This window comes from Triturus cristatus, chromosome 7 (assembly GCF_964204655.1).
Source record: "Triturus cristatus chromosome 7, aTriCri1.1, whole genome shotgun sequence".
Lineage (NCBI taxonomy): Eukaryota > Metazoa > Chordata > Amphibia > Caudata > Salamandridae > Triturus > Triturus cristatus.
Genome location: NC_140590.1, coordinates 1,780,804,253 through 1,780,819,446, shown reverse-complemented (window position 1 = coordinate 1,780,819,446; position 15,194 = coordinate 1,780,804,253). Strand labels below are relative to the sequence as shown.

The 15,194-nt window shown below is 40.1% G+C and overlaps 1 protein-coding gene across 1 annotated transcript in view; it reads left to right on the top strand.

Annotated features, from left to right (window-relative positions):
- Positions 1-15,194, top strand: part of LOC146813095 (putative DBH-like monooxygenase protein 2) — a 786,120-nt gene that overhangs the window by 571,273 nt on the left and 199,653 nt on the right. The window contains exons 8-10 of the mRNA XM_085620073.1: positions 2,481-2,572; positions 4,033-4,129; positions 5,829-5,888. Of these exons, the coding sequence (XP_085476199.1) occupies positions 2,481-2,572; positions 4,033-4,129; positions 5,829-5,888 (249 nt within the window). The remainder of the gene's footprint in view (positions 1-2,480; positions 2,573-4,032; positions 4,130-5,828; positions 5,889-15,194) is intronic.

Here is a 15,194-nt window from a genome sequence, read left to right as displayed (position 1 = left end):
ACTTAAATGGCAATTCTATTTGTGGTACATAGAAATATAATTTGTTTTACAATAAAGTCCTTCAGTTCTCAAGAGATTGCCTTGGTCAACTGCTTCTTTTTTCAAATTAAAAAAACTGTACACAAAAAAACTGTACACTATTTGTGTGGTTCCATCATTTGTGCACCTGTGACACACTGTGCTTGCTTAAACCAACCATATATGAGGAAATTACCTCAGTTTTGAATCTGTGTAGATAGGTAGAGAAATTTGCGTTACTGTTCATAACTCATTTTTAAATGCAAAACGAACATGCGTTGAGCACTCCACAATAGTAAATTCTGATGTAGGAAGTGCATAATTTGTAAAATATTAGGTGCCATGGCTCTGACCAGGAGGCCACTGCAGCTTGCACCACCCATCGCCCTTGCCATCGCTGCCAAAACAGCTACTTATCATGTCTCTTGCATGTAAATGCAACAGCTCAGATTATTCCAGGTCCCCAAAGATAAAGGAATGGCTGTGGAGGCATGTATTTGCAATTTTAATGTATATTATATTCCTAAACAACCGTTGTTCTGCTCAGCTCTAAATTAGATAAGCAATGCCACAATGTGGTAGGCTGTTCTATGTATGGTGTCGTTAATTTGGTGCCAGCACCGGAAACCAATTAAGTGCCGGTGCTTAGCACCGGATATCCCCAGCTCAAATTAAACACTGGATGTAGGTGCTAAACATATTTTATTGTAATCTTATTTTATGGTGGAAAGCAGACACTCACTGCCTTAGTGATACGGTGAGATCAATATTGGTACGTACAAACACGTGTGAAGCACACCTATGTGTAAAAAATATACAGAGAAAACAAAAGCAAAACGAAAACCTGGATGTACATTGGTTTAATATTTTTTAGGGCTCCATAAGATCCAAGAGGTGGGACGGCCCTGAAGCTGCACTGTACAAAGTAAAAAAGCATTACTCGTAATTTTGTGCAAATGGCCCCATTCTCATTTCTGTTAGGAACATCATCAATGCAGAAAAAAGCAGGAATAGAGCCCCCCCCCCCCCAAGGCTTACTTTGTCATGTGTCCTACATAGACCAAATGGCCTATAGGCGTATTGACCTACAAGTGTCGGCTTGACCCTGCATGTTAATGGTTGGGTAGTGTGCAAGTCCATAAAGAAGTTTCTCCTGTGTCACATAAAATGTCCCTATGTCACTACATTGTCAGATGGATTTGTGTGTGTTTTTTACTAGTTACATGGGAAATGTAGTCCATTGTTGTTCTGACCTTAATGTGTGCTCCAAAGATCATGCTTTGTTATACATATCACTAGCCTGTATTGCAGAATCTTTGTGTCTTTTTTGAGGCTTGATTCAAATTATCGTTTGCGTGAGAATGGTTCTCATGTACCTACTGCCAAGCCTGCAGTAAAGAGTCTGCTTCCTGATCCATATTGCATTGATGACCTACCTGGTTATATGGACAGGAGATGTAAACTCCACTGAGCCTTTCTTGCCATGGCTTAATAATCATGATCACAATTTGAAGTTCACCCTTACATTAAGCTGCAAATCCTCACTTTTTTGGATGTGCAAATCTTTTATGAACAAGTTTAGCTACAGCAATTTACTAATTTCATATGTCCTTAATCAATTGTTTCACTTCCTATCATCCCTCTTTCTGTGATTAAACATGTGAACTTTCAATATGGTGGCTCTTAAGGCGTTTACAGGACTATGGCTTGGATTTTGCACTTGTTAGAAATTGCACCCCAAACAAGCAGAAGCCACAATCCTAGTCAGTGTAAGCTAAATGCGCACTCAAAGATAACCTGTTTTCACCCTCTGGTAGCTTGGCACAGAGCAGTCAGGCTTATCTAAAGAGGCAATGTGTGAATTATTTGTGCAACACAATGACATAGTAACACAATGAATACACAAACAAATACTCCACAAGTTTATAAAAATAGATTATTATCTATTATGCATCTGCAGCACATATAGAAAGAAGAAAACGCCTCGGGCTGTTTTGTGCACAAAAGTGCCATTTTGAGTTGTACATTTCTCCATTTCCTCAGAGGGTGAGAGCACAAACCCCTCCTACTGGCGTAAGTCACACCCTGCAGTGCCCTGAATTTCACTTAAGTAGAAAACTGTAAGCTCATGCATAGGTGAAAATTTACGTACATAACAAGCTCAAGCCACGGAATTGGTTGGGTGAATGAGTTTCTTGCTTTTGATTGACCCAATATTTGTATCCCCACTCTCTTCAGTGGAAGTTAGTTTTATTAATTAAAATCATGCTTGTACTACAGAGGGGAAATGTTCAGTGCACCTTTCTCTCTTTACCCAAAACGTTTTCATCCACCCCAACCACCCTCTGATACTTATTTTAGCACATGCCAGTCTAACAGCTGTAGGCTTTTGGAGTGGCTTGGAGCAGGAATGCTGATGTGCAGCACAGTTCCCTGAAGGGATGTGTCCTTTATTGTTGTAGGTGACCGACCAGGTGATTCCAGATATGCAGGTGTTTGCTACCCTCCTCCACACTCACCTGACAGGAACAGCAGTACAGGTGGTTCAGTACAGGTAAGCAGAGCTGTGGTGTGGTGGCATCTCCAAGGGTGATCACTAAGGCTTCTGGTCAGCATGAAAATAGTGACGCACCAATAAGAATTTGAATATATTGTTTTATTATCGTTATCATTTACAATAAATTCTCACAATGTAGACCTCCAAAGAATTTCACTGTTCCATGTGTTTCTGTTACCAGACTTCAGTTTAGTAGTCCAAAGGGACATTATTTAAATTTGCAGAAATGTCATCAGAGTAACTCAGTGGTGGTATTGGATTTAATACCTGATCCGACAAAATGAAAACAATCAAACAGTTTTGCTTACATTGTGGATACTGAGGAGAAAAAAATAAAATTATTAACATTAGTACTCTATGCAAGATATACACATTATTCAGAATCAGTACAATACTTTGTCAAACACTCTTCTAAAATTCAAGTATAAGTGACAATTAATGTATAAGATGTTGCAGGGAGCAGTTTTTTTGTTTACAATGCCAACATACTGGAGATACCACTAAAGTGTCCCTGTATAATTTATCAAGAGTCCATAAATACTACAAATAACTTGATCTGATGTAAGGGCACTGTTAATAATTCCATGACACTGAAAAGGCACATTTTGCTGCTTTGTTCAGAAAAATCAGTTACAGGAAACTCTTTATTCAAGGATGCCCCTAAAATATTAAATGGCTTCTTGAATAATCAAAACATATGGTCTTGGGACAACACATACATAAGACAGTGTATAGGAGATGATGACTTTTTCATGATTTGACTTCCTAAGAATTAGATTTGCTGTTGGAGTAAGCAAGTGTGTGTCTGCTTGGTTCATACATATAAGAGTAGGTTATCAGCAATCAAGGGGCAAACATAACTGGGCCTGAAAGTTCAGATTCCAAATATTATTGTCGGAGAGATTTTGTTATGCTATGTATGTTAGTGTCTCTTCAAGGGCTGGATGTATCTCAATGGTTTCTGGGACTTGCTGATCAGATCTGAAGTTGTGGGGGGTACATCATTGGAGAGAGAATGTGGCCTAAAAGCTAGGTCAGTCGACCTCAGAGCTGGGGAACTGGGTTTGAGTCTCGGCAGGGATGCTCAACATTCTGTGATTATGGGCAAATCACTTACAGTCCTCATGCCTAACAAAAATGAAAGTGTCCATCTGTAACGTAACTGATGCTCATGTAAAGCGCACTGATACCTTTAGGTCTAGTTTGCGCTATAAAAAGTTCCACCCAAAAAAAATGATCAAATGCTGGAACACTCTTCAAGGGCACTCCAGAGTATAAACCTCATGTGTAGAAAATCAGTGCAATCAAATTAAGAGACCCAATTTTTAAACCTTTTTTCTGGAGCCATAAGGCTGTCTAAATCTAAGGGAAAAACTCCAATAAATCCAACCCAAATATAATATTTTGAAGATGTTTTACGAATGTTAAAGTTCTTAACAGCCTTTCATATCTACAAGGAATGGAACCCAGACGGGATTCTTGGGCCGAGATATGTCCTACGACTTCAGCCTACAAGAGACAAGATACATTCCTGCAATCATGCCCATCAAAATGGTAAGTGCATTACCTGAGACTGAATGAGCTGTTATTATCATTGAACGACCTACTTTATCTGGAACATACTCCTTCAGGAATTTAATTTGGTAGTACATTACACAATTACATTCATGCTTAACAGGTTTATTCATCAATCCAGTATGGTAAATTAATTCAATTTAAAAGTATTTTTAACAGATCAGTTCCTAATTGCAAATATCTGTCAAACAAAATATTAACAACTGAAATTAATAAAACATTACAGACTATAAGTTCCGTATGTACTAAGAGACAGGTCATAAAAAGTGATTGCAAACAGTGCACCAACATTTTGTGACATGTCGGCGAATGTACAGTATGTCCATCTACTAATAGTTCACAATGTAAAATCTGAAGTCATAGGGGACTGTAAAATGACTCACTGAATCAATATTGATTGGATGCTCATTATTTGCAACCCACATTGATTGGCTACAAACACAGAGACAGTCGTCTTTAAGGAACAGCAAACCACTATCCCAGTGTTTGCATTCCAGAAAGGGATACTTTTTTTCTAAAGCAGTTTATGGGCCTTAAAGGAACTGGTGCTGCATTAAAGAATAAGAAATATCTTGTGCCGGATTTACTAACATTTTGCATCATGGTTGCTCCACTTTTATGGCTCAACCATGAAGCAAAATGCTAGTAGATATTTACAAAGTCACGAAAGGGGCGATTTGTGCCACATTTTGTGCCTAAGTAAATGTACTGCAACAAGGCGTCCTATGGATGGAGCATGGGTGTTCCTGTGCATCCACCCACGGATTTCACACAATCCCAGATTTACAAGAGTAATATTATGACTGCAGAGATTCCACACTCATGTTGGAGACTCTGTACATAGAAAGATAGGAATGTCCTATCATATTATGTGCAGAGTTCTCTACCACTAATCTTAGGAAAGCTCCAGGCCTTCTCCAGACCTGAATCCTCAAGCTTCTGTGTCGTATGGACCTTTTTGTGTCTTTGTAGTACCGATTATGTGTGCACAGAAATCAATTGAAACATAAGTTCCTCCCCTCTATCCTCTTCTGTCTATTATGCATATTCCTGAATCATCACTAAGTTCTCCACAGGATCAATAACCAAGAGGTTATTTAGAGTTTGGAAGACAGGGTAGTCATTGATAAATGCGGAGTATTGCCATCTCGGCTGAACTGAAGTTCCAGTTTCAGTTGAAAAAACCATCATGCTTCCGGTGGTGGTGTCCTTGATGGCTCTGCCAGTGGAAGGTTTAGACTAAAGACTCAATAGACATCAGCCATTGGCCCAAGTACCTCACACCGCCTGACCTAGTTCTGCTTTGGGAATTTGTTTTGGAAAAACCCAAAATTCTGTTGAACGCTTTTTGAAAAGCCAAAGGTTTGCTGAGAACGTGCTCAAAACATTGCAGCCATTCATCAAACTCACAGTGCGTTCAGAGGAGCCGCCCTAAAGCCACTGAGTTCTTCACCAGGAAGGTGGAGATCTCTCAATCGTGAGAGTTGTTGGCTGCGGGTGGCTGAGGTTATAACCCCCTTTGCCCTGTCAGTACGGCCACTTATCCACCAAACTTTATATAACTCCCTTTGTACCATTTTTTTGCTACATAAGCTGCTCTTCAACTGTAACACACTGAATTCTTCAAAATCTTTGCCTAGATTTGACAATAAGCAATGTCTTTATTCTCTGATTGCAGGGAGATGAGTTGCAGACGGTGTGCACCTACAACACATTAGGACGTCACAATGTAACATTTGTAAGTTAATTTTTAAATACCATACCCTCAGTCGCCATTATTAAGAGCATGAAAGGAATATTACCAGCTGTGTGTTTCCTTCAACAATTAACTTTGGGTTGAAGTTCAACAGGTAGTTTGCAGTTGCAAATCCTCCAATTTGCAAGCTCACATAATTTGCTTCTGCAAAATTGCACTGACATTTTGATATGTATTAAACCCATTTTATGGGGCAAAAAATCATTTGCAACTTGCAAAGTGGGTTTACCGGCCCATTTCAAATCACAATTAGCAAGGGGTGTGAAATGCTTAATTTAGAATGGTATGTATCAAAATTTTGCTATCACAATTATTAGTGGACGAAGAAGATGGTAACTGATTTGCAAAGTGGAAAGGACCCTCCTGGGACTCATGGATATCATTTAGGGATCACCAGAGGATGCAGTTGCGACCACTGGGTTCTCCCTTGCAGCCCCTGTCATTGTTCAGATGACAGCTGGTCTCTGTAGCGACCAAGATTCACCAGGAAAAGAGAAATCGATTTCCAGAGCGTACTTCTCCACTGAGATTATAAACAGTTGCACAGCAACTGTTACAAGTTGTCAAATGAAGGACAACCCACATCCAGGCCCAGGGTGCCCTGCAGTGTAGGCATTTGGTATGACACAGGACACAATGTGTCAAATTAACTGAAGTCAACTAGGAACAAAACAGCTCCGTGGAACAGGCAATGCTGACATAGGGAGTCTTTATAGGTAAACATTTCAAAATGTTGTTACTTTTTCTGGTTTCTGCTTTTATTTATCACTTAACTGTATTTTGACTGTGTGATAGGGAGAGAGAGGGGGAGTATGTGTGTGTGTGTGTGTGTGAGAGAGAGAGAGAGAGAGAGAAAGAGAAGGCATGTGAGCAATTGTATGAGTGAAAATGACAATTCTGTTACTGTCATATTGTACGTAGTTCTTGGCAAACGTCTGGAACAGGCATACTCTATATATAAGGAGGTACACCCATTTCATATAGATAGGTCTAGCAATTGACATACAGGGGACAACCCTTGCACTCTATGTAAAAACAGGGTCATATCCTGGGTAGCAGCAGGCTACATAGGTTTGGCACACATTTAGCTTTTGAGCCAATTCGTTTGATATTTGACAGCATTTTTTTCAACATTTTCTCAGGGTAGAATCCCCCGAACCTTCCTAGCAGATGTCTTGGAGTATGATTGAAACCTGCACTTTCAGCCATAGTTGTTTCCATTCGTGTGGTGCTGAGGCTGGCTTTGTGGGAGTAATTTAATGGCAGGGGCTGCAACTGGGCAGCATAATATGGCATCTGGTAAACAGTGGCTGCCTATTGGGTATGTGATGGTGTCATCCCTGATATGATTGCAGCCCTGTTGACATATGTGTAATAACTAAAACAAATGTGTACTTCCTCAATCACTTAATTTTGCTCTTATTGTATCTTTTTTTTTAAAACATTGATGATGTTGCTACCTATGATAGCATTAGTATCAAAAGTCACAACATCGCTTCCAGTAATGCTGCCAGGTGTGATGATATGTGAGGTAACTTCCTCCAATGATTAACCCTGGGTGTAGTTCGCGAAGTAGTGCTACGCGTAGCTACGCAAAGTGCACTTCGCACTATGCAAGCTACGCGTAGCACTTCGCGAACTGTGTAGTACCCAGTTTGCGCTGTGCAAGATGCCGTTTTCAATGATTGCACAGTGCGGACAAGCATCCGGCACTCTGCAATCATTGAAAACAGCATCTTGCACAGTGCGAGCTGTAGTTTTCTGCATCTCAAGTAGATTTTTACTCGAGCGGCAGCTTTCTCAATGCAGACTGGTAGTTTCTCATCGCGAGCGGCCGCGAGCATATGCAACCACTTGCAATGAGAAACCTGACCTCCCCGCGTTGAGAATCTCCCCGGGAGGTCTATTTTCCATGCTCGCGATCGGCAACTTGATGTTGCTGATCACGAACGAGGAAAAAGTCTCACTGGGATGTCATTTTGCTTGCTCGCGGTCGCCAACTTGACGTTGAGGACCACGAGCAAGCAAAAAATGACCGCTGCACTACGCTACGCGTGTTTGCACTGTGCTATGTGCAATTCGCTTAGTGCGAAGTAGCGCAAACTTCACAAACTACGCGAGCGTAGCGTAGTGCTTTGCCCAGGCTTAACAATGATGTCACAGTTCGAAGGGCATGTGATGCTTCTTCTGGTACCCCTGGCATTTTAGTGAATCAACATCGATGCTGCAACCATTTCTCCTTCAAGAAAGGTGTCAGCAGACTAGCAATGGTCCAGGACACCACTGTCTACACCCCTGTTTTTTTCATAAATTGGAGATCATTTTTTTAAGCAGCTGATGGAGCGGGTAGTACAAAATTTTGTATACCCCCCTATTCTGCATGAATATACTAATTAGAATAATCAATTAATCATAATGTTATTAATGTGTTTTGCATGGTATTAAATCAACATTACTAATATACGAGATACACGTGGGATTTGCTATTTGCATGGCTAAATAATTTTTGTAATTAAGTATGTACGTATACTAACAGTAGAAAATAGAATTTGCATGATATATGTTGCTTTTGTGACGTTTACCGTAATGTTGCACCAGATGACATCAAATTGGTGAATATGAATGCTTTAAATTTCGCTATATGCTAGATAATTACAAACACATACAGGGATTAGTAAGGGGTTAACATTTTATTCATTATTTCTATGCATTAATTACTCTTTTGTGCTTGTTTCACTTAAGTTGTCCTTTGAGCCTAAAGCAAAGATGGCTGCCAATGTGGCACGACGTAATGGCCACCGTTTCACGAGGTTCGGAGCGAAGTGCGCCGCTGCGACAATGTGTTCTGATGGCCTCGTCATGACCTACTCAGTGTTCTCAAGCAAGGCCACGGTGGGAAGTCCGCCAAGTATCGTAACAAAGGACCGTCACAAGAAACCGGAAACATCATGGATGATGTCATAACCTCTTGAACTTTAACGGACAATCCCAACCCACCAATAGGAGAGACCCAAAATTGAGAAAATGGTACATCTTGACGTTACTTTTATTATAAAAATGACGGTAGAATAGAGAGGGTGCTGCATGCTTTCCTTTTTGCTGACGGAGACGACGGTGATGCTACACGACAAGACTGCTGTGTTCCTGAATCTTTGACTGACTGAATGCTACCCAATTTCTTGATGAACTGAGGACTTCATAAAATTTATGGGCACTGACCGATGCTTGCACGTCTCTGGTCCTTGACCCAGTCTTTGGGACTGTAGCATGCTGCATGAAGAGCTTTTGAATTCCGACTGATTGACGGCTAAATTTGATGACTTAGAGGACGGCCGATAGCCAGATTAGGTAAATATGGTGTTCTGTGATTTATATAAGGTTTAATAAACTTACTAGATGGAACTAAATTCTTGCAATAATTAGATAAACATATATTGATTAACAAGCAAATGTGTTTTGTCATTTATTGAGAGAGGATAGATCAGAATCTTGAAAGTGTTTTAGCTGGACTAAATCACCTTACTGATCCAACTAAATGATCCATCGATTGTGTGGAAGGAGTATCTAGAAGTTGGAGATTTGAGATTTGTAGGTGTAAGGATTTGATATATAGTTATGAAATATAATAAGTTTTCCTATAGGTTATAAGGTATTCCTTTCATGTCAGCGCTCAAACCGCTCATCTCTCCTGTATGTGCAGACCAGTGTAGAAGTGATGTGTGAATGTTGGTGTTATGGGCCCCACCAATGAATGATGTGTGAATGTGTTAATGTGATATCTGGTCGGTGACGAAGGGAGAATATTTGGTACGGGTTTTGTCCTGATTCCTGTTACCCAGGTTTCTGCGCTCCAGCAGTTTTTCTGGTAGCAGAGGTATGGTTTTTATTGTTTTGGTTTGGTGATTATTGCTTGTAAATTGCTTATTGATTATTGATTGGTATTGGTTTATGTATTAACACTCTATGTTGAGCAGCGTCGTGTTCTATGTTGTTTGCACGGCTTCTGGGATGTAGGAAGTCGGAAGTTTGTAACGGTTCTGTAGTAGAGCAGAGGTAAGCGCTGCTCTCGAGAAAGACTGAATTGTTGTTGCCCTGTAGGTACACGGGGAAAACGTGTGACGATTGGAGTTGCATGATGCATTGTCTGGGTTCGATTCGGTAACATTGCCGTGTGTTGCCATTAGAGATATTTCCTGTATGAAAGGAGTGTATGGTAGCGAAGGTCACCTGTGAAATTTTGGTCTTAGGTACCAGGCATCCAGAAGGTACTCTGATAACGCTTATCACTGGAAAGGTAATAGGTGTTCCCTTAGCTTGCTAGAATGATAAAGTAGAGGAAAGTGCTACTTTGTTAACAAGTAGCATAATTCTGTAGTAGGACAGACTGTTCCCTGTTCTCGGGAAAGGCAGAATTCTGTGTGAATGAACTACATTTTCTGTGTGAAAGTGCGTGAATTAAAAAGGCATTCGGGTTAATTGTGAAACTCTAGTTTTATTTCTCAGGAGCATTGGGTCTCCAACTAGGTGTCTTAATTCTGGAGAAACAATTGGCTAATGCTTGCTAGAAGGGTAAGGTAGAGGTGCTACTTTATCAACGGAAGTAACGATTCCGTAGTAGGGCAGAGGTAAGCGCTGCTCACGGGAAAGACGGAATTCTTGTGAAAAAGGTCATTAACTATTCTTTGGTTAGCGAAGCGGACAATGGTGGTGTTTTATGTTGTTACTAACAGATTTGTAAGTTAGAAAAAGCAAAAAGATCTTACTGAGAAAATTTTGTAAAGGAGGGGGTCAGTAGAAGCAGGAGTAAGAGCAGCGGCTGCTGACGTCAGAAAGACCGCGCTGGGATTGGCCAATCAGCTAGAGACGTAGACGCCCCTGATTGGTGTGTTAGTGTACGCCGCGCTCGGAGTGGAGAATTACAGGGTGACGTAGACGCTCCGGATTGGTGCGTTAGTGAGAGTCGCACTGGGATTGGAGAATTGCAGAGGTGACATAGACGCTCTGAATTGGTGCGTTAGAGTGAGTCGCGCTACGATTGGTTAGAACAACAGAATAGTTGAAAGGGAAAGACTAGCGATTCACGGAAGGTATTACGATCCACCCGAAAAGGAGAACAAGTCCTGGTTTGGGAAAATCAAGAAGTGGTTTAAAAAGGACAAACCGATTGTGACTAGGGAAGGACAGTTACTTCCCCCCGAAAACTCCCGCATCCTTTATGGTTGCGAAATACGGATATCATACTTGTATTTAGTTAGATAATTGGGTAAAAATACACAAAGAATGACGGAGTCTTGGCATTTCCAGAGCATGGTTCATTTAATTTAGCGGTTTTAAGAAATTTGAGGGAGAAAATTATGAATCTAGAACCAAGACCTAGACCAACACAGTTTGAAGCACTGACAGAATGGGAAGATGAGATGCATGACAGAGAGAGACAGAGGAGTGGCGGATGGTATAAGTACATGTTTGGTAGATATGGGCATGACAATCATGATGACAGAATGAGAAGGTGGAGAAATGCAAGTATGACTGAAGGTCTGTTTCCTGTGAGAAATGTTGAAGAAGTTGGAGGTAGGAAATGTACGGAAAAGAGACATAATATAGAGTCAGGAGGGTATGGAGTGCATGAATCGGAGGATGATGTTCTTGATGACATGTGTTATAACAATCCACCTCCGTATCAATCAGAATCTGAAGTGTTAACACCAAGTGCCCCAATGAGAGAAACTTTGCGAATCATTAAGACTGAACCAGTACACCAAGAATTAGGGAAAAATAATTCCATCAGAGAGCTAGAGAGAAAATCAGATAATAAAGTGAGTGGTGAAAATTCAGCATAATTAGCGAAAACAACCTTAGAATTAACTGAAAAGATAAGAGAATTGACTAAAAATCTGGAAGCTGTGACTGTTCCAGTGACTATAGGCCCTGTGATGCCTATTTTTGATAAACGGAAAGACAGTGAACATTGTTTAACAGTTCCTTATAACAGTAATAAACAGATGGAAAGGCCAAAGCAAAATATAAATGAAAATCCATGGAGACAGACAATGAGTATGATCGAGCCAAATGTTTCAAATAACCTGATTTTAGGTCCAAATATAGTGGAAAGACATACAATGACAATGGAATCAGTATTAGAAACTCAAAGTGACTCAGAACGAAGTAATGCAGAGGAACTAGTAGGTCCTACTTCAGAGGAATTGAGCGAATGGTTGCGAAGCTTGCAGAGAAAAGACAAAGAATCCCAATCAATAGATGTGGCTAAACTACAAATGGTACTGGAAGAATTAATAGTAGGGACTATCCCCACAGAGAAGTTAAAGACTTATCAGGATGAGGAGTTATTGTTTTTGTGCAAAAGTGTAACATGGAGAGCAAAAAATCTGCATGAAAGATTAGTAGAAGTAGCAAATGAGATGGGTATAGATATTGAAAAGGTGAAGGCTCTACAAAAACCATATCGAATAGACTTTACTGAAAAAGATATTGAAAATTTGAATACCACAGGACGAATAAGTAAGATTAAGGAAATAATTATTTTGTTGAGAAAATGGGGAGATGTGGATAAATGAAGAAACAGATGGTATTGAAAACGAGATGATGCTACAGATAAAACTTTTGCAGCATTCCCTGTAAGAGAAAAAGAAAAGGTAGTGACAGAATGCCCTATGAGAGAAATTCCAGGAGGAGGATATGTACATGTTCCATGGACAAGACAAGATATTTTGTCATTTACTAATGATTTCCCTCAACTACGCGAAAAGCCTGTCGAGTGGTATAGGCAAGTGGACAGATTTGTAAAATTATCTAAAGTATTATGGACTGATCTAAATAGTTTATTTGACATAATAGTACCAGCAGATTTATGGACAGAGTGTAAGCTGATGATTAATTGGCCTACACGAGAATACCCTAGAGATCCAAAGACAGGAGCCCCTGATCCTGAGGTAATGAAGAAATATGAACAGGTTATTGCCTTTCTGAAAAATAAGGTACCTCCAAAAGAGACTGATTGGGTGAAAATTGATAGAACTCATCAGGAAAGTAAGGAGTCAATACATGCATATTACGAGAGGTTAATTTTGGCTTTTAAACAGTTCAGTGGTGATGAGAATTTGAGTGAAAAGGATTTGAGCCATTTTGTATACAGATTTGTATATGGTTTACGTCCAGAAATTAGTGAAATGATCAAACAACATACTGTTGATTGGCAAAACAAGAAAATAGATGAAGTATTGAGACATGCAAAATATTTCAGTGATGAGATCGAGGCTAAACAGCGCAAATTAAAAGAGAAAGCTATGTGAACACAGGGAAAGGTAGCAGAAAGACAGGAAGGTCAGTTAATGGAACTAGCGAGTAACACAGGCCCCAAATCAAAATTTACTCCCGGGAAAGGTAAGGGAAACTTTAATATAGAAGAAGCTAAAAAGAAATTCCCATGTCATAATTGCGGTAGAGTAGGGCATTGGAAATCCGAGTGTAAATTTCCCCCAAGAACTAATAATGAAAATGCATCATTGAATCCCCAGGTGCAGAAAGAGATGAGTGGTCAACCGCAGCGACAGCAGCAGGTTGTTACCCAACAGAATCAGGTGCCAAAACCGCCTTTTCCACAAAGCAAAAATTCACAGATATACAGTAATGAGACAGGATTCTACAACGAAGAACAGGTAACTAAGCTGCCGCGCGCTAGCGCCGTTTCGCAGTATTGGCTACAACGTGATGAAAGCGAATCAGACGAAGGTTATTGACGGTGCCGAAGGGTGGAAGAGGAGTGCGTACTTGGCGCAACTCTAGAAGTAGACCAGACAGGCCCATTTGTAGATGGAAAAATAAATAATGAAAATATTACTTTCTTAGTCGATACTGGTGCTACTCGATCAACTGTTAGATCAGCTGATGTTAAAAATCTTCCTCTCTCGGATGAAACAATCCAAGTAGTTGGTGTATCCAACAGACGGATCAAAACTTATCTTACAGAACCAGTGAAGGTTAGTATAGGGAAATTCTCAGAAATGCACCGCTTTGTTGTGTGCGATACAAGTCCTGTGAATTTGTTAGGTAAGGATCTGCTGTGCAAAATAAATTGCACTATTTTCTGTACCCCTGATGGTATAGCATTTGAGACCCCTGATGAAGATGTGCTGTATAAAATGACTATGGCAAACAGGGAAACTAAGGTTACTGAAACCTATACTGTATTTAACCCTGATGAATTACCCAAAGAATTTAAACAAACTGTAAAGGCAGACGTCTGGGATTTCACAGGAGAAGATGTGGGACTAATGAGAAATGTGGACCCAGTAAAAATAACTGTGAAGGAAGGAATGAGCTATCCAAATGTCCCTCAATTAAATTGAAGGAGTTACTCCTATAATTGAGAAAATGATAAAACAAGGCATTTTGAGAGAAATAATGAGTAGTCCATGTAATTCCCCGATTATGGGACTGAAAAAGCCTAATGGACAGTTCAGGATAGTGCAAGATTTGAGAAAGATAAACAAAATAGTTGTGTCATGTTGCCCCATTGTACCAAATCCATCTGTGATTTTGTATCAGATTCCCCATGATGCAGAATGGTATACTGTGATTGACTTATGCCATGCTTTCTTTTCTATTCCATTGCACCATGACAGCCAGCAAATTTTTGCGTTTAGTTTTGGCGAACGTATTTTGGCTTGGTGCCGAATCCCACAGGGGTATACAGAGAGCCCCTCAATATTCAATCAGATATTGAAGAAATCCTTAGAGAGTCTAGAAATGCCCGAGAATACAGTGTTAGTACAATACATTGACGACCTTCTTGTGGCGTCGAAAACTCGTGAAGCTTGTGTAATGGACACTATAGCCTTGCTGAATCATCTGGCTGATGGAGGACTTAAAGTGTCACCATCAAAGTTACAATTTTGCCAAAGAGAAGTACATTATTTAGGCCATAAAATCGAAAAAGGACTGAGAAAAATAACAATAGACAGAATCAGGATCATCAAAGGAATGAGCGCCCCAATGACACAAAGAGAGGTGAGAATGTTTCTTGGAATGGTTGGGTACTGTCGCCAGTGGATACGCAATTTTTCTTTGATTGCAAAGCCTTTGATATGCTTGATAAGAAGTGATGGGAGAGATCCTATTGACTTTAATAAAGAGGAATTGTCAGCTTTTAAACGATTGAGAGATGGTTTGTGTGAAGCGCCAGCGCTAGGAATGCCTGATTATGAGAAGGAGTTCGAGTTGTATTGCAGTGAGAGGAATGGATTTGCACTTTCTGTATTAATACAGAGG